Source organism: Mus pahari, chromosome 17, assembly GCF_900095145.1.
Source record: "Mus pahari chromosome 17, PAHARI_EIJ_v1.1, whole genome shotgun sequence".
In the NCBI taxonomy this organism is placed as follows: Eukaryota; Metazoa; Chordata; class Mammalia; order Rodentia; family Muridae; genus Mus; species Mus pahari.
The window spans coordinates 60,062,092-60,086,919 of NC_034606.1; the positions used below are offsets into that span (position 1 = coordinate 60,062,092).

The 24,828-nt window shown below is 40.7% G+C and overlaps 1 protein-coding gene across 2 annotated transcripts in view; it reads right to left on the reverse strand.

Moving 5' to 3' along the window:
- The window catches only part of Nell2 (neural EGFL like 2), a 307,759-nt gene that overhangs the window by 162,762 nt on the left and 120,169 nt on the right, over positions 1-24,828 (reverse strand). For both annotated transcript variants that reach the window (XM_029547891.1, XM_021216187.2), the window contains exon 11: positions 2,135-2,226. In XM_029547891.1, the coding sequence (XP_029403751.1) occupies positions 2,135-2,226 (92 nt within the window). The remainder of the gene's footprint in view (positions 1-2,134; positions 2,227-24,828) is intronic.

Below are 24,828 nucleotides of genomic sequence, written 5' to 3' on the forward strand. Positions count from 1 at the left end.
GGAGAGGAGCATGGGGTAGGGATGTCAGGGAGAGGAGCATGGGGTAGGGATGTCAGGGAGAGGAGCATGGGGTAGGGATGTCAGGGAGAGGAGCATGGGGTAGGGATGTCAGGGAGAGGAGCTTGGGGTAGGGATGTCAGAGAGAAGAGCATGGGGTAGGGATGTCAGAGAGAGGTCCCATCTGGACACAGGAGCTTGTGAATTGTGGGCACAGTCCTATGGCTTGATTCTCTTGTCTTTTTTTTTTTTAAGGAGGTATAACTTCTTTTTTATTAGATATTTTCTTTATTTACATTTAAATATATTTTCTTTATTTACATTTAAATGATATCCCCTTTCCGGGTTGAGGTATAACTTCTTTTTTTTTTTTCAATTTTTATTAGGTATTTACTTCATTTACATTTCAAATGCTATCCCCAAAGTCCCCTATACCCCCTCCCCCGATCCCCTACCCACCCATTCCCCCTTATTGGCCCTGGTGTTCCCCTGTGCTGGGTCATATAAAGTTTGCAAGACCAAGGGGCCTCTCTTCCCAATGATGGCTGACTAGACCATCTTCTGTTACATATGCAGCTAGGGGGGTGCTGGTTAGTTCATATTGTTGTTCCACCTACAGGGTTGCAGCCCCCTTCAGCTCTTGTCTTTAAGAAGGGAACCACATCATAGTGAGGAAAATTGCAAATAAATAAAAAGCCTCCCAAGCACACTATAAAGACAAGAATCCACAGCCCCTGTCCCTCCTGACACAGGTCTGCTTCTTAGCATCTCTGATTGGTTTATCCTCACATATTCTCCAATGGATGTGCATGAAATGGGCCTTCTTTGAAACCTCATGTATCCTGGGAAACCCTCAGGATTTTCTTTTCCCCAGCCCTTAGAAATACTATAGCTAATAGTTTAATGATTTTTATTTGTATTTAAGTTTTTGACAGTTTTTTAATTGGATATTTTCTTTATTTACATTTCAAATATTTTTCCCTTTCCAGATCTCCCTTTCAGAGACCCCCATCACATCCCCCCTCCCCCTACCACTATGAGGGTCCTCCCCCACTCACCCACCCACTCCCACCTTCCCATCCAGGCATTCCCCTACACTGGGACATCGAACACCCTCAAGCCCAAGGGCCTCTCCTTCCACTGATGTCCAACAAGGCCATTCTCTGCCACTTATGTGGCCAGAGCCATGGGTCCCTCCATGTGTACCCTTTGGTTGGTGGTTCAGTCCCCAGGAGCCTGGGGGTGGTGGTGGTATGGCAGGTTGACTCCATGGGGCTGTAAACCCCCTCAGCTCATTCAGTCCCCTTTCCAACTCCTCCATTGGGGACCCGGCTCTCAGTCCAATGGCTGGCTACAAGCACCGCCTCTGTATTTGTCAGGCTCTGGCAGAGCCTCTCGGGAGACTACCATTAATTTTAATACTACATGTGACCTCTGGATTGTCAAATCCATGCACAAGGAACATTCAAGGGGAAATTTAAAGCTCAAATGAAAAACCAGCTCTGACTGGTAAGGTGTTCCCCTGTGTTCTTCTGCTGTTTGACCTTGTACCCGGAAAGCCATCCCCATTTCCTAATGGCTTTTCACATGTCCTTTGTAGGCCATGGTGTTGCCTTGTGGGTTTTGCATTACTGCTTTCAAGCCAAATTCCACAGGATGAAGACAGTCTACAGTGCTTGCTTCAGGGACCCATTTAGAATCAATATCGATGATATCTCTGTATGACAATTAATGTTTACTAGATCGTTTTTTGTTTTATTCTCCAATTAGCTGAGTGATATTTCCCACCAGAGTCAAAATCATGAGAGTCAACAAGTGGAATCTCTCCTCTCTTCCTTTATCCTCATGACAGAGGGCGAGGAATTGATTTGAACTAGAAAGTTTTCAGTTTCAAAAAACTGATTTGACCAAGTAACTGCTCTGCTCTTTTTTTGTTGTAAGATTGTCTTATAGCAAGCAGCTTCCCATCTTGAAAAGACCATGGAAGTGTGCTCCTATCTGAACTATTCCTGGGAGTGCAGCTTTCTCTTTGAGTTAGGATTTGAAAGGAGTGTTGTTAGGGGGACGTTGGTAAGGAACCATTCACAGTGTTCACATAATCGGGGTGATTCTGGGAAGGCCCTGAGAGCCAACTTACCTTGCATTCATACAAGACACACATTCCAGAAGATGAGTATACTGTGTTCCTTTCTCCCTCAAAGTAGCTGCGTCCCTGGAACTGGCAGGTTGCTTTAAAATAAAAGAGACACACGCCAAAGTCTTGTTAGAAAATGTGGTTCAGAGACGTGCAGACCATTTCCTTACTAGTTTACTTCTCTTATGACTCAATAACTAAAGCCATACATTCAGTCTCCTGTGAGGAACATGTAAACCTTAATTAGCTTCATACAGATTAGGTTGAGAGAGTGAAACCAGGCACAAAGGGGAAAATGTTTTATGTCCAAGTACCAGACTAAGACTCTGGGAAGGACCTTTGGATTCTGATGGTTTCAAAGTTTCATATGCTTAAAACACGTTACATATTTATATGAAAATACCGTCATGAAACTCAATACATGGGCAATGGATAGACACAAATTTTAAAAAGAAAGAAAACAGACTCTAGCCAGGGAAGCAGACCAGTGCCCGGCTCAGGCATCATCTGAAGCCCTTACGGCAACTCGGAACAAGTACAGAGCCCCACAGTCAGACCTCAGAACACTGGACCTTACAGGAGGTGTCCCTACCTATCAGACCCCTCCCCTCACGGTACAGGGAAGCTTGTGGAAGAAGAGACAGAGGGGATGGAGAACCAATAGGAACTCTACACCTAGGACCTCACAGAGACTGGGCAGCATGCACAGGGACTGCACCAGATGGGGTCCGAGAGCTCAAGGGAGAAGTGGACACATGCCCCCATCCTAGCCCAGGAGCTATCTCCAGTGGATAACCACGTGCAAATGGAAATTTCCTTTTCTCCACTGAGACTCCATGGGGAAACAAACTACTCCAAAGGGTAGACTAGCTATAGCGCAGTGGATGACCAACGGGAAATGATTTCAATGGCATCTTTGGAGGTTCTTTGTCTCAAAATGTGTCACAGTTTTTAAAAGTTGTATCTTGTTTTTTTATTTTTATTTCACTTGTTTATAAGCTTCTTTCTTTTTATCCTACAGGTCCTCTGCATATACAATAGCTCCCAATTTAATGTCTTTAGGAGATTGCTGTGTATGGGGAAGAGTGGGTCTCTGTTTGCCCATCTCTGTCTTGGGCTCTTTTCCTTCTGTTTGTGTTGTCCTGTTCCTGCATGTTAGCTTTTGTTCTAACAAGTTACATTATATTATTATTCCTTAGCAACATGTTTGTTTTGTAATAAGAGACAGAAGGGGGCAGATAGATGTAGATGGGGGAGGTAGAGAGGAACTGGGAGGAGGAGGAGAAGGAGGAGTGGCCACAGTCAGGATGTCATATGAGAAGAGTTCTATTGTCAATAAAAAGGGAAAAAACAACAAAGCTTGCAGCTACCTGGTTGGCTGATGGCAGGCACTCTCCTTAAGACCCCTCAGTGGGCTCCTAGGTGGTAACCACTGCCTGGTTCATTTTAATATGCTATAGAATTTTAGGACAAATTAGCAAGCCCTTTTAATTGCAAAATGCACATGTAAGCTATATGCTTTTTTAGTTTATATTACTTTACATGAATATTTGTGAATTGAGACACCTCATTTAAGACATTGAGAGGAATGAATATGGGCCTACCTTGCTTCCATCTCAATGACTGAAAAATTTTAAAAGTAACTCAGAACCTTGAAAGCATGTTGTAATATAAGGTGGTAGATCTCAGTCATTTCTTTATGAAACTTGCAAACTACTTAAAATTGAACTAACGAAGATTTCTCTTACTTTGAAATGATCAGCTCGCAGTGTACATGCTGTCTCCTGTTCTGATCAGAGCTTGAGTTCCCCCAACACTGAGCAGCCTGAGGACCCCCCACACTGAGCAGCCTGAGGTCTCCCCACACTGAGCAGCCTGAGGTCCCCCACACTGAGCAGCCTGAGGTCCCCCACACTGAGCAGCCTGAGTTCCCCACACACTGAGCAGCCTGAGTTCCCCACACACTGAGCAGCCTGAGTTTCCCCATACACTGAGCAGCCTGAGTTCCCCCCACACTGAGCACCCTGAGGTCCCCCACACTGAGCAGCCTGAGGTCCCCCACACTGAGCAGCCTGAGGTCCCCCCACACTGAGCAGCCTGAGTTCCCCCCACACTGAGCAGCCTGAGTTTCCCCCACACTGAGCACCCTGAGGTCCCCCACACTGAGCAGCCTGACCTTAGGATCACTATCTAGCATCAGGCCTTAGACACTCAACTGATTTTGCTTTGTAGTTTTGCATTGTTTTTGTAGAAAGCACTTGTCATAGATGCTTAAGTTCCCCAGAGCATACAAATACACCCAGAGATAACTGGTTTGGGGACAGATGGAAGAGGATTATCTAATGCAAACGGACTCAAGTACTTTGTTCCTTACTGTTTATAAATTAAACCTTTTCTTCTTCAAGCCTTACAGAACTTGCGATGTGAACACATGTCTTTCCTTTAACTTCTGTTTATATGAATCAAAAGTATTATTTAACTCTTGGGGATTTATATTTCCTCTCATATTTAAAAACATAGCTTGTCAGAGGCAATTGATAATGTTGAAATCAGACAAACTTGGACTGATATTACTGTATAAATATTAATGCCAAAGTTTGTAATCTAACTTTCATCTTTTAAAAGTTAGCTGCTTATTTAAAGGAATATATTTAAATAATGGAAACCATGAAGTTTTTTTTTTAAAGCCATTGTTCAGCTAATCCCCTTACTCAGCTTGTAATAACAAACTCAACTACATAAATACATCTACTAGAGAATTGGTTATAAATTTTAGGGAGCTAGCTGGAAAATAATACAACTTAATTATATAAATTATGTTACAGGCTGGCTGAAAGTTGCTTGCTCATGAATATTTAAAATGAAACAACTGATATGCCAGTTGTACACGGTATGTCACATTATGAACTAAAATAGCATATGTGTTTACTTAATAAACCCAACTGATTGCTAAATATTTCTTCAGTGTGTAACTTAAAGTGTGGAATTTTTTTACTTAGTAAATCCCATAAACTCAATGTACCAGAATCTGACCTGCTGTGCATTCTTTTACATGGAATCCATACTACCTTTTATAAGAGAACGGAAGATGAACCTTTCTAACTTCTTTTCAGCTCCTGAATTCAAAGATTTCAAAGCTTACTGCAGGACTCAGTAGCTGCAACCTCCTTGAGTCCAAGGGAGAGCAGAAGAAGAAAAAATCCTGATGCTGTGGCCTTTCCTGAACAGAGATGAAAGGAAACAGGGTGGAAATCTCAAGGGTAAATTGTCCTCATGCAAATTCTTAGCGAAATTGAATAGTCATTCAGAGCTCATGGACCTTCTGCTCAAGACTCTTAATTCAAGAGACAAGAATAGGCGACTTGCAGGACAATGGGGCACCAAATGGAGCTGTGAGAGAGGGAAGCACAAAGTGAAGAGGACAGGGCACTCTCTCTCTCCTCCCATTCAACGTGAAGAAACTCTGAGAAGCTGTAAGGACTTCTGAAAACACGAGTGGCCCGAACCTAAACACCACCGTTAAAGGGTCTGGGGTTTCTCATTTTGTTTTTTGTTTGTTTGTTTGTTTCGTTTTGTTTTCAAGACAGGGTTTCTCTGTATAGCCCTGGCTGTCCTCTGTAGACCAGGCTGGCCTCGAACTCAGAAATCCACCTGCCTCTGCCTCCCAAGTGCTGGGATTAAAGGCTTGTGCCATCACTGCCCAGCTTGCGTCTGGGGTTTCTCAAAAAGAAGCTTTCGAGGTAGAACAACCCATCCACAACTCATTAAAAAAAAAGTGCCCTAGCTCCTTCAACATGCCTGGTACTCTGTAGGTTCCAGGACTCAAGCGTGAATGAGACACAATCCCTTATTTAGTTGCTATTTAGTAGGCAGACAGACCCACTAATAACATATTTCAATAGAATTCAAGCTGTTCTTCTACAATGAAAGAATTCATAAATGATAAACAAATTAGACAGGAATATCAATCCAGGAAGAGTGACAGATGGACAGAGGTTGAAGAAGAACACTCTGAAGGGCTGGCCGAGGAACCAGACTCTAGATCACACATCATTGGCTTGTGTCTAACCCAGAGGAGGAGGGAAAGGTTTTACTGGCGTGGATCTCAGTTACGCTGAGAGGCTGTCTAGGAGCTGACCCATGACCATGATCACCCTAGTGCAGAGAAAGAAGCAGTAAGGAAGGATCGCCACGTCTTCCCCCTAAGGCCTCCCAGTTCCTTGTTAGAGCCTCACACCAGGAATGCACACAAAGCCAGCTGCCGGGACAATGTCAACCACAGAGGCCAGCCTCCTAGAACTCAGAGTCAGAGAGACAATGCAACTGGGGACAAGGAGCTCTGAAAGGTTGCTCACTGTGGACCTTTAAGAGGTCTCCTCACAAGCAGAGACCTAAGGAAGAACAGGAAAGAACAAAATGCTTAATAAACTAGTTTTGAAGAGAGAACACAGACTTCTATTTTTTCTTGTAAATGTACTTTCACTGTAAGAGAAAATTTTTGATGGATAGCCAGAGGGTAAAATATACACACTGAGCCAAGGGAAGATCATGTATCTAACATAGGAGGGAAGGTGGATTCATTCTATATAGTGTTTTTAACCAAGTTCTTCCCATGCAAGCCTGTGGATGCTGCAATGTAAGAACAGCTCCAGATTCCCAGAACTGAAGAGCATCTGCCATTCCCCAGTGAACTGCTGGGACACAAAATCACTTCCTGGAACTTTGCGTCAGTGAGCTCTGTTTTAATTTAATTGCATGCATGGCTCTGTAGTCAGAAAGCCTTCATTTCTTTCCTAATGTCATTGTATATCCCTGAGTGTGCCTGTGTGCATAAACAACACTAACTTCCTTGTGACTCAGCTCTAGAGCCCTGAGCTTCAAATCATTTATCACAACTAGGACATATTTTTTAAAATATCCATGTTGAACCATTGCATTGCATGTAGCGTACTATATGAGAAAGTGAAACCCCATGTATCTCAATATAGGGATCAGCTAAGAAGATGCGTTCAATCACTCAGCCATTTCACTTTGTGCATGAAGCGGCTGGCCCCTCTGAAGTCAGAACAGGCCACAGCAGTTGGACCACGCAAGTGGCATGCTTCCTGTGACTGTGACCTACCACAGTCACTATCCTTGCTGCTCCTGGGACTCTGAGGAGTGCCCTTAGGGTCATGAATCATGCCATTTTATCAGCCAGAATTTCACATGCACAGCCTGTTCAGAATTCACCAGCAACACTCATGACAATGTGGGGAAAACTGATAGGGTAATATCACAATAGGCATATACATTTTACCACAGCAATGGTAAACACCATATATTGCAGTCACTGTTACCATAATTATGGAGGGATGTGCAAAAATAATTCATGTTAATTACCTTTACTCCCACCAATTAGAACAATGCAAATAGCAGGGAGGAAGACTAAAGACAAAACTGAGGCAGAAGTGACAGTCGTCAGATGTTAAAAAGTGGGAAATGATTGATAAGCACAGACTGAGAAGCAGATAAGTAAAAGAAGCCAGTAAAACTGTGAAAATTCAAAATTGCACAATAAAATCCTGATTTACAGGTCTTTAAAGCAGAGCTACGAACTATAATTTCCCCCAGTGAATTTCAAATTAACTTCTACAATCTGGCACAGAAAAAAATTCAAATCCAACTGAAATATTTTAGAATATATAATCAGGAGCATAAGTCATATTTCACATCTAAAGTCTGCTCACAGGCTCCGAATTTAGTTTCTCTTTACAATCAGTAGATTGAAACTACATGTTATCTATTTCAACTTCCCAACACCTTTAGGGTGACCTAGTACCATTAAACATTAACCATAGCTCTGTGGTTGTCCTTAAGCTCGACAACAGGGGAATGCAGTCTGGTGCTGGAAACCTAGCCAGCTACAAAGGGCATGAAATCGTGATTTTTAGAGAAGAACCACAGCTTACTAAAGCAGCAAAATCTCTAAGTACATTCTAGATATCTGACCTGACGTCCACAGGTAAGTGTAGTTCTCACCCCTCATCTCTTTGCAGCCCAACAAGGGTATTACAGAAAACCACACCCACTCAGCTTGATGACCCATGATAGGGGAATGCCAGGGTGGTGAGGTGGAAGTGGGTGGGTGGGTGGGGGAGCACCCTCATAGAAACAGGGGGGGAGATGGAATAGGGGACTTGCAGAAGGGAAACTGGAAAAAGGGATAACATTTGAAGTGTAAATAAATAAAATATCCAATTAAAAAATGCAAAGTTGTGGAGCCATCTACCAAGCACACTGACTCCGAAGGCCCAGAGAACATTGCGGGAGAGTGGGAGGAAAGACTGTATGACCCAGAAGATCGAGAGTTGACAGCGAGATATGTCTCCTACTATTGTCAGAAGCTGCACCCGTAATGTCTCACCAATGTGTGGGCGACCCCCCCAACATGAGCTAAACAAAGACCTTGACAGTGGACCCAGCAAGGTGGATGGGGAGAAGCTCATGATGACGCGACCCTATCCACAGAACTACAGGCAACTCAGGCTTGCCGAGACCCAGAGAAACAGTCCTCCTCACAGAACAGTATATAAATTACTTATCAAATACCTAATGGTCAGTTCTGAAAACACACATACGAGTATCACTGTGCAGACTGAGCAGGTTATAATTAGGAATATCTGCTATACATATTCATACATTTATGTAAGGACTGATGAAAGAAAAGGCCATGGATTGAAAGAACAGGGAGGAGTGGGGGTTCGGTTGCAGGAGAGGGAAGGAAGATGTAATTATATTTTCATCTCAAACTTTAAAAAATAACAATAATTTGAAAAGAAAAATAGTGACACCAAAAAAGAAAAGTTAAAGACACAAAGGCTGGTAGAATCAACTCAGGGAGGTGCCGTGGTACTTATTGATTCTTTAAAATCCCTTTGGGATGGACCAAGAGTTGATGGTCTTTGGGTTGATTACACTGTCTATTAGAGGTAGCATTTCGTAAAAAGGTTTTTCGTTCTGTGTTTCTTTCTGGAGTTGTCTGAAAGACAGCAAGCACATTGGAGGCTGTTTCCTGGTGAGACAGGGATGGCTATGTGTTGGTGACATCCAAAGGCAGTTGACTGGAGGGGACATTTTCTCATTAACTATTATTATGCATATTTGTGCTTTATTACATTTGCTGGTTTTGGTTTGGTTTGGTTTGGTTTGGTTTGGTTTGGTTTGGTTTGGTTTGGTTTGGTTTGGTTTGGTTTGGTTTTGGTTTTGACAAAAGAGTACTGCAAAGCCATGCAGGGGGCAGGCACATTTAACAGACACATCCACAGATGCATCCTCATCTGAAAAGCCAGCTCAGCTATGCAAGCTCTGAACAGCCCCAACTGCTTTGTCATCTGCACTTACTTGCTGTCAGTTCCTAGCATGGGCATAGTGAAAGGCTTATCCACTAGCTAACAGGAACTAATAATCTCTCTGGGCCCTTTTATACTGCTTAAATGTTGCCTGTAGTGCTGAACACACAACCCTTCTCTCTATTTGGTTGCTTGCTTTTAAAAATGCATTTTTACCTGAGAAGGGGGACAAGGTCTCACTTCTCATTCAGTTTCCTCAGACCCAGCACCACCCTGCATGACTAAACGTTAAGGTGTCTCTCTCTCTCTCTCTCTCTCTCTCTCTCTCTCTCTCTCTCTCTCTCTCTCTCTTTCAAGTAAATGCCCTTCTAGCTTCCTGGTTGATGAAAATAAATAAACCAAATTTTCACCTTTGGTCTCATGTTTTGGGAGTTTGAATCTTAATTATAAAAGTTCTACAGGCTGGGTATGACAGACCCTTCCTAAAAATGAGCCAAGCATCTTCAGGGAAGGGCCTGTTCCCTTATTTGTATTATGGTAGCAAGCCATTGACATCAGTTATAAGAGGCTCAAATCATTTCTGTACTTGGACAACTCCATGAGAAAATGTTTCCTCCCTTCTCCCCAAGTAATGCCAAATTTTATGAGCCAATGCTAGTTAAGAACAGAGTTCCAGGGTGCTTAAATAATTCACAAATTCATTAATTATACATGATGGCTTCCTTTAACTAAATCTCATTAATTGTTTGGGAATTTAGTTGTTTGCAAAACTAATATTAGATTTAAGGAGAGAATTCCTGAGAGGCAGTGCTCAGCTCCCCTTTCCCACCTGAGCACACAGCATCACCAGGCTTCTACAGGACTAAAGGATTTGCCTCTGAGGGGGCCTCAATCTAGGTCGGGAGCCCATTCTCCCAGAGAGAGACCAGATCCTAAAATACCATAAACCCCGCATCAGCGAGGATCTGGGAGGTAGAGGGGGACAAAAATAACTTCCAGAATAGAACAAGAGGAAAAGTTCAAAAGACTGTGCCCAGATCTGCCTTTGGGTTATAAAGTCTTTAGACTGTGCCCAGATCAGTCTTTGAGTTATGAAGTCTATACACTGGAAAATCGAGTATTTAAAGAACAGAACCAAAGATTATAGCCACTATGGGCAAAGGGGACTCTGGGGTTTTGATTTTAATTTAATTTTGCCCAGTTAAACGACAACCAGTGGACTGGCTAGATAGTTAAGGTTGGAAAGGTGGAGGCCACCAAGGCTAAGGCCTTGAGTTCAATCTCCAGAACCTACATGCGAACAGAAAGATCTGACTCTCAAGGTTGTCCTCTGACCAACACAACTAAGCCATCTCCCTTAGTAAGCATGTACATACGATACACACATGCATGCAGAACATTAATTAATTGACTAAGCAGTTAATGTCAAAATTCCTTAAGTTACAAGCTAAAATATAATCTAAAACTAATTTTATTTAACAACCATTACTACCGTGATTATTTTTTTAAATGTGTGTTAGTATTTTGCCTGTGTACATTTGTGTGCTACTCGAGTGCCTGGTGCCCACTGAGGCCAGAAGAGGGTGTTGGGTCCCCTGAAACTGGAGTTAGAGATAGTAGTGAGTTACCATGTGGCTGCAGGGAACCAAGCACAGGTTGGCAAGTGTAGCCCAGGCTATGAAGCACTGAGCTATCTCTTCAACCCCCTATTCTAGTCCACATTCCATAAAAGAGAATACTTTCTTTAAGAAAATATAACTTAAAGAATTTCTTGAGGCCTCAGATGATTAAAAATAAATAAATTCTAATGAACGGTGATAAGAAATTGAAGATAATACAGTATTGTGTCAATACCTAGATCCATTAGCGTAACAGGACAGAAATAACCACGAGGCGACACATTTCATTGACAAGGAAAGTGGAACATATAATATAAAAAGGGGAAATTTGCACATTGTCAAGAATTTTAAAGCCAGAATTGGAAACCATCTGACAACACGTCTGTGTGTGTTCTCTTAGCACTGAGTATCTGGTGGATTCAGTCAAAATGAAACATCGACTATTTGAGTTAATCTTGTGAAACGATTTTCCCACAATGGTGACACCATTTAGCTATGTGTTGTTTTGATATTACTTTGAGGCAATTGGACACAGACACTCTGTGAATTATAAAGCATGATCCATGTTGCTATAAGCCACACACATTAGTACTTCAGGAATTAACATGAGAAGATCCCAGGCAGGCAAAACATGAACAGGACCAGTGTTGGTAAACCGGCTCTAGAGGGAAGACATTTTTAAGGGGCAGTTCACTGAGAGGTGCATAATGGTACACCATGAATGTATTGAGGGGGAACCAAGAACTGCTGAACATCCACTCAACAGAAGGGAACTTACTTGGAAGAATCTGTGGATATTGAAATCATAGACTCTAGGCAAGAACTTAGTGCTGTCGTTTTGCTATGCTAATACAGTATACAGCTGCCTTTTAAATACTTACACTATAACTACAGGTTAATCCAGTTCATAACCCTCATCATGCTTCTTTTTGCAGCTGTTGGAGGTTAAAGGCAAAAAAAATACAAGAACAAATGATCAAAAGCCATAGAGTAGATTACTGTTAAGTGCTTGTCAGATAGGATTCATTTCCTCCACCCATGGCTTAGAGATCATACAGGGTGAGGAGGCAGAAGACTGTAAGAACTGGGGATGGAGAGCTAGAAGGACTGTTGTCAAAGTGGCAGTTGTTTGTACTCATGAACTCGGGACAGTCGTAGTTACCTACACAAGATCAAGTCAGCTAATATTCCAGCATGCAAAAGCAGGAGAGGGCGCACAAGGATCTGCTCCTAGTTGAAAACCTACAGGCAGTTGATACCTACCAGGAAGTAGAAAATGTTAGTTTCCTCCAGTGTGGGGTCCTGGTAGGTTACTGATGCTATGGTGGACAGCAACAACATTAATTTACCTCAGTGGGAGGGCACTGAAGAGAGGGGACCTGGGCACAAAGAACTAAAAAAGCAAACTTGGTGCTGCCAAAGTTCAAAGAAAAGAAGACAGCAATGCAACAAAACAAGACATGGGAGAAGCGCATCAGTTCATAAAGATGTGAGCAACATTCTCAAGCCAGGAATGAGGAGAAATTACAGAAAACCTCCTGTCAAGTCTCTATTGTCAGGGGGTGTCAGCAGAGTTTAGGGAACAATGGGCACACACACCCAAGAGCACCTACATATAACCCAGAGCCAGGACGGTGTCCTTCAAGAGCTTGACACGGGATGAGCATTTGAAAGGAGCATGGGAACACGGGCAGGTATTGGTGTAGAGTGCATCTGGGAAGGAGCGCTCCGAATACAAAGGGCAGAATACCCAGGATCGTAATAACGTGCTGTGTGTGCACCCTAATAAACAAACAGCCGAGAATGCTACTCCCTCTGGGAAGCACTTACCATCTCACTGCTGAGGCATATTTAAATATGAAGGACATTTAAAACTCTCTATTTCCAAAGCACATGCTAGACCAATTAAAAACTACCTCTGAGGGTGGGACTTTGGGTTTTTATTTTCAAGCTGTTGAAAGCTAGGCTGAAAAGCTATCCTTTATTATCCAGAGGAAACATGATTTATCAGATTAGAACAGTGATGGCCACACAGATACTCAGTGGGACCGTTATATCCCGCATTATCTGATAGGTACTATTGTCTGTTGCTTAAAGATCATTAAACTTGGAAATAAGGACAATTATAAATGTGTCACCAACATTTTAACTATAAATACAAATATGTCTACAAAATTTTAGTACACAATATTTCCTTTTTGTGTGTTTTAAATTTATTTTTCTTTTTTTACAGAATAGTACCTGTCACAATATTTCAATATATGGATCCGGTGTGCTGAACCAGTCAGGGTAATAGACATAGTTATTTCATTATTCACACAATGTACAGCAGGCTGTTGTGATTGGTAATCACCACTGTGTGCAGGGGGACAGCTCTTCTCTTGCTGTGTTTTGAGAATTGTTTCCCAAATTCCCCTGCATGTCCTTATTTTCTTCCCGTAATTACTACCATACCCTCCTCTGCTCTGAAATCAGCTCTTTAGCTTCCATACAGGAGATAAAGCATGTGGCGCTTGCCTTTGTCTAGCAATATTACATAGACCAGATCTCCCTATTTTGTCAAAATGGCAGTATTCCATTGTATTTTGTGGCAATCAAATATCCCGCTGTGTATATGTATCACATTTCTTTATCTACCTTGTTGCCAATGGACACCTGTGATTTCCTATTTTAATCACTGTTCAACAATGGTCATAGCCATGCCATCAAGTTCTGGAGAGTCCCCAAGAGCATCAACAATAGCCTGTTGCACTTGAGGGGTCTATGGACTCCACTGGGCGACAACTCCAACAGACGTAACCACTTGTGGGAGCAGGATTCTTATTTGTTAGTCTGTGATATACAGTGGGGACATGACTGTCTTGTAGGTTAGCTGCTTTTGAGATCTTCATATATACGCATATGGTGGTACTTTAGGAAGCATCTGAGGTTTAGGGTTTTGTATAACATTTTCAGGAGCTTTAGTGTTAGATTCTGCCTCACATTTCCTAATCAACCGTGCCCTCCCATTATCCATCCGTGGACCACGACTTGTTTCATTTCCCCCTTTATAACACTGGTCTTTCTTCCTTCCCCTGAAACTCCCACATCCCCTAGGTAACCTGGTAATTTCCTGAACCCTGTGACTGTTTACAACGATACACAAGTATTTAAATATTCGACATTAACCTCCACAGTAGTCAGGAAACATTGTACCTCTGGGTTACCTAACTCAGACTGATGACTTCCAGCACCACCCAATTACCTCCAAATTTCATAATTTCATCCTTAAATGGACCACATTTTCATTATCCATTAATCAGTGAATGGGCATCGAGGCTTTTTTCCATCCCCTGCTATACTGAGTAGAGCAACAATGAACGTGGGTGAGTGAGAATCTCTGCAGTCGGATGCAGAGTGCCTGTGTACATGTCCACGAGTGGGATCAGTGGATCACATGATCGATCTTGTTTTAGCTTCATGAGGAGCCTCCACACTGATGTCCACAGCGGCTGCACTCGTTTGCACATCCACCAATAGTGAATCTACACTTCCATACCAATATGTGTCATTTGTGTACGTGTGTGTGTGTGTGTGCGTGCGTGTGCGTGCGTGTGTGCATGTGTATGCACACACAAGTGCATTATGTTTGGTTGACCTTAGACATTCTGACAGAGTAATATGAAATCTTAAAGTAGTTTTAAGTTATACTTCCCTGATGGACAAGAATGTCAAATAGTTAAAAATATATTTTTTTCAACAACTTTTATTTTATCATTTGAGAATTATCTGTTTAGACTTATATCTATTTTAAAATTGGGGTTGTATTTTCTTTTTTTTTTTTTTGAGGTTTTTAAATGTCAGATACTGACACTATGACAGGAAGTTAGCTTACTAAGATTTATTTTTAACATTTTGTAGGCTGCCTCTTGCCCCACATGATAGCATCTGCTGTAGTACAGAATCCGTTTACTTTCTGGGTTTGTTGTGAAAAAATACTGGATTCATAGATAATTCAGAAATGTCTCTTCCTACTTTTTTCAAGTTTTATTGGAATCAGTTCCTTGAAAACCTGATAGAAACCTAGGCTGAGCCCACCTGGTCCTGAACACCTTTTAGTTACATTTTTAATTACTGATTCTATCTTTTGTTCTTTTGTCAGCTGACTATTTAAACAACTGCACCACTAGGGATCTTTACAGAAAGTCTTCCCCAGTGTCTAACAGGCCAAGCATATTCCTCTATATTAGACTCAAGACAACAGGGCCGTTGATCCATCTTGCATTGAATCTTTTGCAAATGAGAAACAGAGGTTTCATTTCATTCTTCTATATGTAAGGATCTATTTTGACCACCATTTGTTAGAGATGTAGTCTTTTCTCAAATATTCATTGTTGGCCTTATTATTATTATGTATGGGTTCACAAAATTATCTCATTGATCAACATATCTGTTTTTATGTCATTATCATGCTGTTTTTATTACTATACCTCTGTAGTATAACTTGACATCTGGGGTGGTGTTAAATCTAGAAGTTTTTTCTTTGTGTATTTTAGTTTTTGTTGTTATGTTTGTATTGTTCAGTATTGATTTAGCTATCCTTGGTCTTTTGGTTTTCAATAATAATTTGAAGATTTTTTTCCATTTCTTTGATGATTCTATACTGGAATTTGATGGGACTTTAAGTCTCTATATTGCTCTTAGAAAAATATCCACTTTCACAATATTAATCAAATATTAATTATACTAATCCATAAACATGGGATGTCTTTATTTCTTCTGATGGCTTCAGTTTCTTTCTTCGGCGTCTTAAAGATTTCATTGTAAATTAAAAAAAAACAACTTAGATTTATTTCAACACATATATTTCACACTATTGTGGATTGAATTGCTTCTCTGATTTCATTCTGGATATATTTATTGTTTATGTATAGAAAGGCCTCTGATTTTCCTGTGTTAATTTTGTATTCTGCTATTTTGCTGAATCTGTTTATCATCTCTAAATGTTTTCTGGTGGAGTCTTTAAGGTCTTTTAGACATAGAATGTCATTTGCATACACCTGTTTTTACTTCTTCCTTTCTTATTTGTATCCCATTATATCTTTTCATTGTAACCTTGTTCTAGCTAAGACATCAAGTACTATGATGAACACAAGGAGAGAGAATAGACATATTTGTCTTGTTCCTGGTTTTAGAGAAAATGCAAGAGTTCTTCTCTTTATAGCAAGAAGTTACTGGGGGCTTGTTGTATATTACTTTTATTATGTTGAAGTATACCCCATGTAACCCTAGACTGTCCAAGATTTTTATTAGGATGTTGGATTCTGTCAAAGGCTTTTCTCCATCAAAGGCAATGGTCAGTTTTTTATCCTCTAATCTATTTACCTAGTGGATTATGTTTATTGTTTTATGTATGTTAACTCATCCCAACATTTCTAGGATGGAGCGTATTTGATCATAATAGATAATCTACTTAATTGTGTTCTTGAATTTGGTTAAATATTTGAGAGTATTTTGTGTTTATAATCTTTAAAAATATCAGTCTATAACAATTCCAACTTTCCTCCTCCTCTTCTTCCTCCTCCTCCTCCTCCNCCTCCTCCTCCTCCTCCTCCTTCTCTTCTTCCTCCTCTTCCTCCTCTACCTTTTCCTCCTGGGTATTTTCTAGGCTTGTTATGAAAAAAATACTGGATTCATGAAGATAATTCAGAAACATCTTTTCTGTTTTGAAGAATGTTCAAGGTGTATTGGTATCAGTTCCCTGAAAACCTGATAGAAATCTGAGCTGAGTCCACCTGGGCCTGAACACTTTTTAGTTACATTTTTTAAATTGCTAATTCAATCTCATTAGAAGATAGTTGTCTGTTTAAATTAATTTTATAAATTAATCTACTTATTTTAGATCTGTCAGCATAATTTATATTTTATATTATACATGTACATTTTTATGATTCTCTGAATATCCTATTTATTATAATTTCTTATCTTTCATCTCTAATTTTATTAATTTTGATTCTTTCTCTTTAAGTTAATCTAGCGAAACATTTGTGAATCTTATTAACCCTTTCAAAGAACCAATTCTGTTTTATTGATTCTTTGTATATTTTTTCCATTTCGATTTCATTAATCCCAGGTCTGAATTTGATATCTCTCGTCTATTTGTTGTAAGTGTTCATTTTCCAAGGCCTTCAGACACATCATTAAGTTATTAATTTGATACCTTTATCTCTTTTTTGATGTAGGCAAATGATGCTATAAATTTCACTTAGAATTGACTTCATTGTGTCCCACAAATGACAAGAAAAATGTTAGAAATCTGGCTAAAAACAAATGTGTTCATTTTAACAAGATAAATGACAAAGCAATTGTTATCTTAACACCTGAGTGATGGGAGCTCTCAGTATTAATCAGGTAAGATTTTACAGTGAAAAAAAATAAACTTCTAATTCATCCTAATATGCCTCTTTTCAGAAGCTCACCTTGATTTTCACAAGCAACAGAGATTTTTTTGGCTCTATATAACACCACTTTCTGTGTATCTAGAATGTAGTGCCCAGGACCTTGTATGGTTATCTGGTGTCTCTCACTAACTATAAATTTATTTAGAAGAGAGACTATGTTAGTGTTACTATCTCAAACATCCACACAAGCATCTAGAAGATAAAGATTTGCTCAAAAGAATACAAGAAGTTATAAGCATTGGCAGCCCAGTAACACTAGTACCATAAACCACAGGAGATACAATCATTATCTCAAGTATCAGGAGGGCATGTGACCAGTCACTGTATCATCATATACCACAGAAGACATCTTCATTTTATCTCAAGGAGACATCTGTGCTTCTATGTGCTCTTAGCAGCCAATATATGGAAATGACCAATCCATCCATAGATGAATAGATAGAGAAACTACCATCATACAATGAAGCACATAAACGCATAGGAGCACAATAGAAAGTTAGCTGATCTTCAAAATTATTGAAACTGCATTTGAGACACTTTGGTGTGTCTAGAGAGCATTACTCAGCAAAAACTGAGCTAGACATAGAAGAAATACTGTCCAGTGTCACGCTCATTCTACTTGTCTTGCTGTGATGAAACACCATTACCAAGAGGCTTATAAAAGAATGCCTATAACTGGGCATATAATCCCAGATGATTAGAACCCATGACAACAGAGCAAAGTCATAGTGGTAGGAACAGCTGAGAGCTCAAATCTCGAATCACAAACAGAAAGCAAATAACATTGGGTATGGAACTTGGCTCTTGAGACCACAAAGCACATCCCTTGAGACATAATTTCTCCAACAAGTCCACACCTGTAAATCCTTCTTGTGATGAGTTGAATATGCTTGGCTCAGGGATTAGCACTAATAGACCTTGGTGGAGTAGGTGTGATCTTGGAGAAACTGTGTTACTGTATGGTTGGGCTTTGAATCCCTCCTCCTAGCCACATGGAAGAAAGTCTTCTGGCTGCCTTCCGATTAAAATGTGGAAATCTTGGCTTCTCGAGCACCATGACTGCCTAGATACTGCCATGTTTTCTGCCTTGATGATAATAGACTGAACCTCTAAACCTACAAGCATGCTCTAATTAAATGTAGTCCTTTATAAGAATTGTGCTGGTCATGGTGTCTCTTCACAACAATGGAAACCCTAACTTCCCAACTATTCCACATCAACTAGGGACCAAGTATTCAACATGTTGTAGGACCCCCTCTCGAGGACCCCCTCAGGTCATGGGAGTCAGGGTATCCCAAGGAAACACGAGAGACCTTCTTGTTGCAAAAGCATGAGGCAGTTTAATGGCGGCGCTCCAGGCCGATGCGTACCTCATGCAGGAGGTAGAGGCATTGACCACGAGGCTCGAAAACTAGGGGTTTTTAATAGGGTACGGGTTTGGGGGGGGGGTTGGGGAGAATTGGCATGGTTACACGTGATTGGTTCATTTGAACGTCAGCAAGGCGGTTACAAGTCAGCAGAATAGTATGTGCAGGCTAGGGAATTTCAGGGGCCGGGGCTTATCAGAAAGGACAATACAACATCTGAGTGATGTACAACTTTAGGCACTTTAAACTATGTCTTAACGAGGGGGTGAGGGTGGGGGAGGTGCTGTCCTACCAGATGGCTATCTAGCCAGCCAAGGCCAAGTTCCTGCACTCCTCAGATGGCTGTTGAGTCGGCCAGAATAGCCAAGGCCAGTTGACTTTAGTTTGAAGGCGACCTGGGCTTGCTTTTTCTAAGGCAGTTTTTAACCTTAAGTTTTTACATTAAAAGAACCCTTTTATGTCTCACATTATTTGAACCTTGAATTTACACAATTTTCTTTTAAAGTTATATGAATCTCAGGCCTTAAATTTCATTTCCCTTCAATGTGACCCTTCTCAAAATAACACATGGAGTATTTAGGACAAAACTGAAACCAACAGATTGGAAAAAGATCTTTACCAATCCTACATCAGTTAGAGGGCTAATATCCAATATATAGAAAGAACTCAAGAAGTTAGACTCCAGAGGATCAAATAATCCTATTAAAAATGGGGTACAGAGCTAAGCAAAGAATTCTCAACTGAGGAATACCTAATGGCCTAGAAGCACCTAAAGAAATGTTCAACATCCTTAGTCATCAGGGAAGTGCAAATCAAAACAACCCTGAGATTCCACCTCACACCAGTCAGAATGGCTAAGATCAAAAATTCAGGTGACAGCAGATGCTGGCAAGGATGTGGAGAAAGAGGAATACTCCTCCATTGATAGTGGGATTGCAATCTGGTACAACCACTCTGGAAATCAGTTTGGTGGTTCCTCAGAAAACTGGACATAGTACTATTGGGATTTGAACTCGGGACCTTCAGAAGAGCAGTCAGTGCTCTTACCCGCTGGGCCATCTCTCTACCCCAGTACTATTGGAAAATTCAACAATACCTCTCCTGGGCATATACCCAGAAGATGTTCCAACTTGTAATAAGGACACATACTCCACAATGTTCATAGCAGCCTTATTTAAAATAGCCAGAAGCTGGAAAGAACTCAGATGTTCCTCAACAGAGGAATGGATACAGAAAATGTGGTACATTTACACAATGGAGTACTACTCAGCTATTAAAAACAATGAATTTATGAAATTCTTAGGCAAATGGATGTATCTGGAAGATATCATCCTGAGGGAGGTAACCCAATCACAAAAGAACACACATCATATACACTCACTGATAAGTGGATATTAGCCCAAATGCTTGGAATATCCAATATATAATTCACAGACCACATGAAGCTCAAGAAAAAGGAAGACTAAAGTGTGAGTGATTTAGTCCTTCTTAGAAGGGGGAACAAAATATCCACAGAAGGAGTTACAGAGACAAAGTGTGGAGAAGAGACTGAAGGAATGACCATCCAGAGACTGCCCCACCTGGGGATCCATCCCATATACAATCACCAAACCCAGACACTTTTGTGGATGCCAACAAGTGCTTACTGACAAAACCATGTTATAGCTGTCTCCAGAAATGCTCCACCAGTGCCTGACAAATACAGAGGTGGATCCTTGCAGCCTACCATTGGATTGAGCACAGGGTCCTCAATGGAGGAGTTATAGAAAGGACCCAAGGAGCTTAAGGGGTATGCAGCCCCATAGGAGGAACAACAATATAAATTAAACATTACCCCCAGAGCTTCCAGGGACTAAATCACCAACCAAAGAGTACACATGGTGGGACTCATGGCTCCAGCTGCATATGTAGTAGAGGATGGCTTAGGTGGTCATCAATGGGAGGAGAGGCCCTTGGTCCTGTGAAGGCTCTGTGCCCCAGTATAGGGAATGCCAGGGCCAGGAAATGGGTGTGGGTAGGTTTGTGAGCAGGGGGAAGGGGAAGGGGATAGGGGATTTTTCAGAGGGGAAACAAAGGGGAGAACATTTGAGATGTATATAAAGTAAATATCTAAAAACATTAAGAAAGAAAGAAAGAAAGAAAGAAAGAAAGAAAGAAAGAAAGAAAGAAAGAAAGAAAGAAAGAAAGAACAGAGAGGAGATAACTGGTTGCCAGGTGCTTTGTTTGGTCATAGGAGGAGAAGGGAGGGAATGTTGTCCAAAACCTGCAAGTATCTGCTAGCTTGTCTGCTACCCCAGAAGACACCATATCCTGAGGCATCCCAGAAGATCCTCTGCACTCAGAGCATTTGGTAAGAACCTTCCCAAAGTCCCTCAGCTGCTGCTGGCAGCCCATCACCCCCAAAACTCCCACATGCTGAATACGACTCCCCTTCCACCCAGTCCTTTCTGCTGTGACAGACTGCTAGCTACTCTGCTCCCCTAAAGATACCACATCCTAAGGCATTCCAGGAAATCCACTGCACACAGGGCAACTGAGCCAACTTGTCTGCTACCCTAAAGACACCACAGCTTGAAAGTATCCCAGGAGTTCCTCTGTACACAGGAGAACTGGGCAATCACACAGCCTCCCAGGGGCTCTGTGGTATGCAGGGCAAATGACTCAACAGAGTGAAAGCCTCCCTGGAGTTCTGCTGCACACAGTGAAATAATCCATAGCTCCCCCCCCCCCAGGAGAACAGCTTCACACTGGACAACAGCTTGACTGCTCCTCTGATGACCCAAGTGTCTGAAGGCCTCCCAGGAGATCTACAGCAGCCAGGGCAACAGATTAGCAGCTTCTCTGCCCCTCTAAAGACCCTCCAGTTGGAAGGCCTCACAGGAAGTCTGCTACAGCCATGGTCTTAAGCCTACCAGGAGACCTGAAGCAACCCAGGGACAAAAGAGGCAGACTCCAGACAGAATCATCCAGACTGACAAACACCAGCGATGACCAGATGTCAGGAGACAAGTGTAAGACCATAAGCAACACAAGCCAAGATACATGGGCATCATCAGAACCCAGTTCTCCCACCACAGCAAGCCCTGAAGACACCAACACACATGAAAATCAGGAAGCTGACCTAAAATCCTATCTCATGAAGATAATAGAGTCCTTTAAGGAGGATATAAATAACTCACTGAAAGACATACAGGAAAACACAGGTAAACAGATAGAAGCCCTTAAAAAGGAAGCAAATAAATCCCTTAAAGAAATACAATAAAACACAATCAAACAGGCGAAGGAATTGCATAAAGAGGTCCAAGACCTAAAAGTTGAAGTAGAAATAATAAAGAAAACACAAGTGGAGGCAAATCTGAAAATGGAAAACCTAGGAAAGAGATCAGGAATTACAGATGTAAGTGTCACCAACAGAACACAAAAGATAAAAGAATCTCCCATGTAGAAGATACTATAGAAGAGAGTGACACAACAGTCAAAGAAAATTCAAAACATAAACTCCTAACCCAAAACATCCAGGAAATTCAGAACACAACAAAAAGACTAAATCTAAGAATTGGAATAGAGGAGAATGAGGATACCCAGCTCAAAGGACCTGAAAACATCTTCAACAAAATCATAGAAGAAAACTTCCCCAACCTGAAGAAAGAGATGGCCATAAAAGTACAAGAAGGTGACAAACAAATGGGACCAGAGAAGGAAATCCTCTTGTCGCATAATAATCAAAACACTAAATGCGCAGAACAAAGAAAGACTATTAAAGATTGCAAGAGAAAAGGTCCAAGTAACATACAAAGGTAGACCTTCCAGAATTACACTAGACTTCTCAACACAGACTAAGAAAGCCAGAAGAGCCTGATCAGAGGTCATGCAGACTCTAAGAGTATATAAATGCCAGGCCAGGCTACTATACCCAGCAAAACTCTCAACTAATATAGATGAAGAAACCAAAATATTCTAGAAAAAAAAAAATTCAAACAGTATCTATGTACCAATCCAGCCCTACAGAGGATCCTAGAAGGAAAACTCCACTATAAGGAAGGTACCCGCACCAAAGAAAAGGCAAGATATTAAGCATCTCACAACAAAGCTAAAAGGAGAGACAAACAAGCACAAAAAGCTATCTAGAAAAACAAACATATCAGGAACCAACAGTCATCTATCTTTAATGTCTCTCAATATTAAGGAACTCAACTCACCTATAAAAAGACATAAGCTAAAAGACTGGATAGGCAAACAAGATCCAGCATTGTGCTGCATACAAGAAACACACTTCAATAACAAAGACAGACACTATCTCAGAGTAAAAGGATGGAAAAAGGTCTTCCAAGCAAATGTTCCCAAGAAACAAGCTGGAGTTACCATCCTAAAATCAAATAAAATTTATTTTCAACCAAAAGTTAGCAAATGTGATAAGGTAGAACACTTCATATTCATCAAAGGGGAAACCCACCAAGAGAAATCCTCAATTCTGAACATCTATGCTCTAAATGCAAGGGCACCCACATTCATAAAAGAAACTTTACTAAAATTCAAACCACACATTGAAGCCCACAAAATAATAGTGGGAAACCTCAACACCCCACTTTCACCAATGGACATGTCATTGAAACAGAAACTAAACAGAGAAACAGTGAAACTAATAGAGGCTATGAACCAAAAGGATTTAACAGAAATCGACAGAGCATTTCATCCTAAAACAGAACACACCTTCTTCTCAGCACCTCATGGTACTTTCTCCAAAATCAACCATATATTTTGTCACAAAACACCCTCAACAAATACAAGAAATAATCCTGTGCATTCTATCAGATCACCATTGCCTAAGTCTGGTCTACAATAACAGCAAAAACAACAAAAAGCCCACATATACATGGAAAATGAACAACTCTCTACTCAATGATAACTTGGTCAGGGAAGAAATAAAGAAAATAAAGACTTCCTGGCATTTAATGAAAATGTTGACACATTATACACAAACTTATAGGACACAATGAAAGCAGTGCTAAGAGGAAAATTCATAGCACTAAGTGCCCTGGTAAAGAAACTGGAGAGATCTTACACTAGCAACTTAACAGCACACCTGAGAGCTCTTGAACAAAAAGAAGAAAACTCAATCAAGATGAATAGAAGGCAGGAAATAGTCAAACTCAGTGCTCAAATCAACCAAATAGAAACAAAGAGAACAATACAAAGAATCAACAAAACCAAAAGCTAGTTCTTTGAGAGAATCAACAAGATAGATAAACCCCTACCAAACTTACTAAAGGGCTCAGAGGCAGTACCCAATTAGCAAAATCAGAAATGAAAGGGGAGAGATAACAACAGAAACAGAGGAAAATCAAAAAAAATCATCAGATTCTACAATAAAAGCATATACTCAACAAAACTGGAAAATCTAGGTAAAATGGATGGTTTTCTAGACAGATACCACATAACAAAGTTTAATCAAGAGCAGGTAACTATCTAAACAGGCCCGTACCCCATAAGGAAATAAAAGAAGTCATTAAAAACATCCCAATCAAAAAAAGCCCAGGGCCAGATGATTTAGTGCAGAATTCTACCAGCCCTTCAAAGAATATTCCAATATTCCTCAAACTATCCATAAAATAGTAACAGAAGGAACACTACCTAATTCATTCTATGAAGCCACAATTACTCTGACACCTAAACCACACAATGACCCAACCAAAAAAAGAGAACTTAAGACCAATCTCACTTATGAATATCAATGCAAAAATACTCAATAAAATTCTTGCAAACCGAATCCAAGAACACGTCAAAACCATCATTCACCATGATCAAGTAGGCTTCATACCAGGAATGCAAGGTTGGTTCAATATAAGAAAATTCATTAACGTAATCGACTATATAAACAAACTCAAAGAAAAAAAATCACATGATCATCTCCTTAGATGCAGAAAAAGCATTTGACAAAAT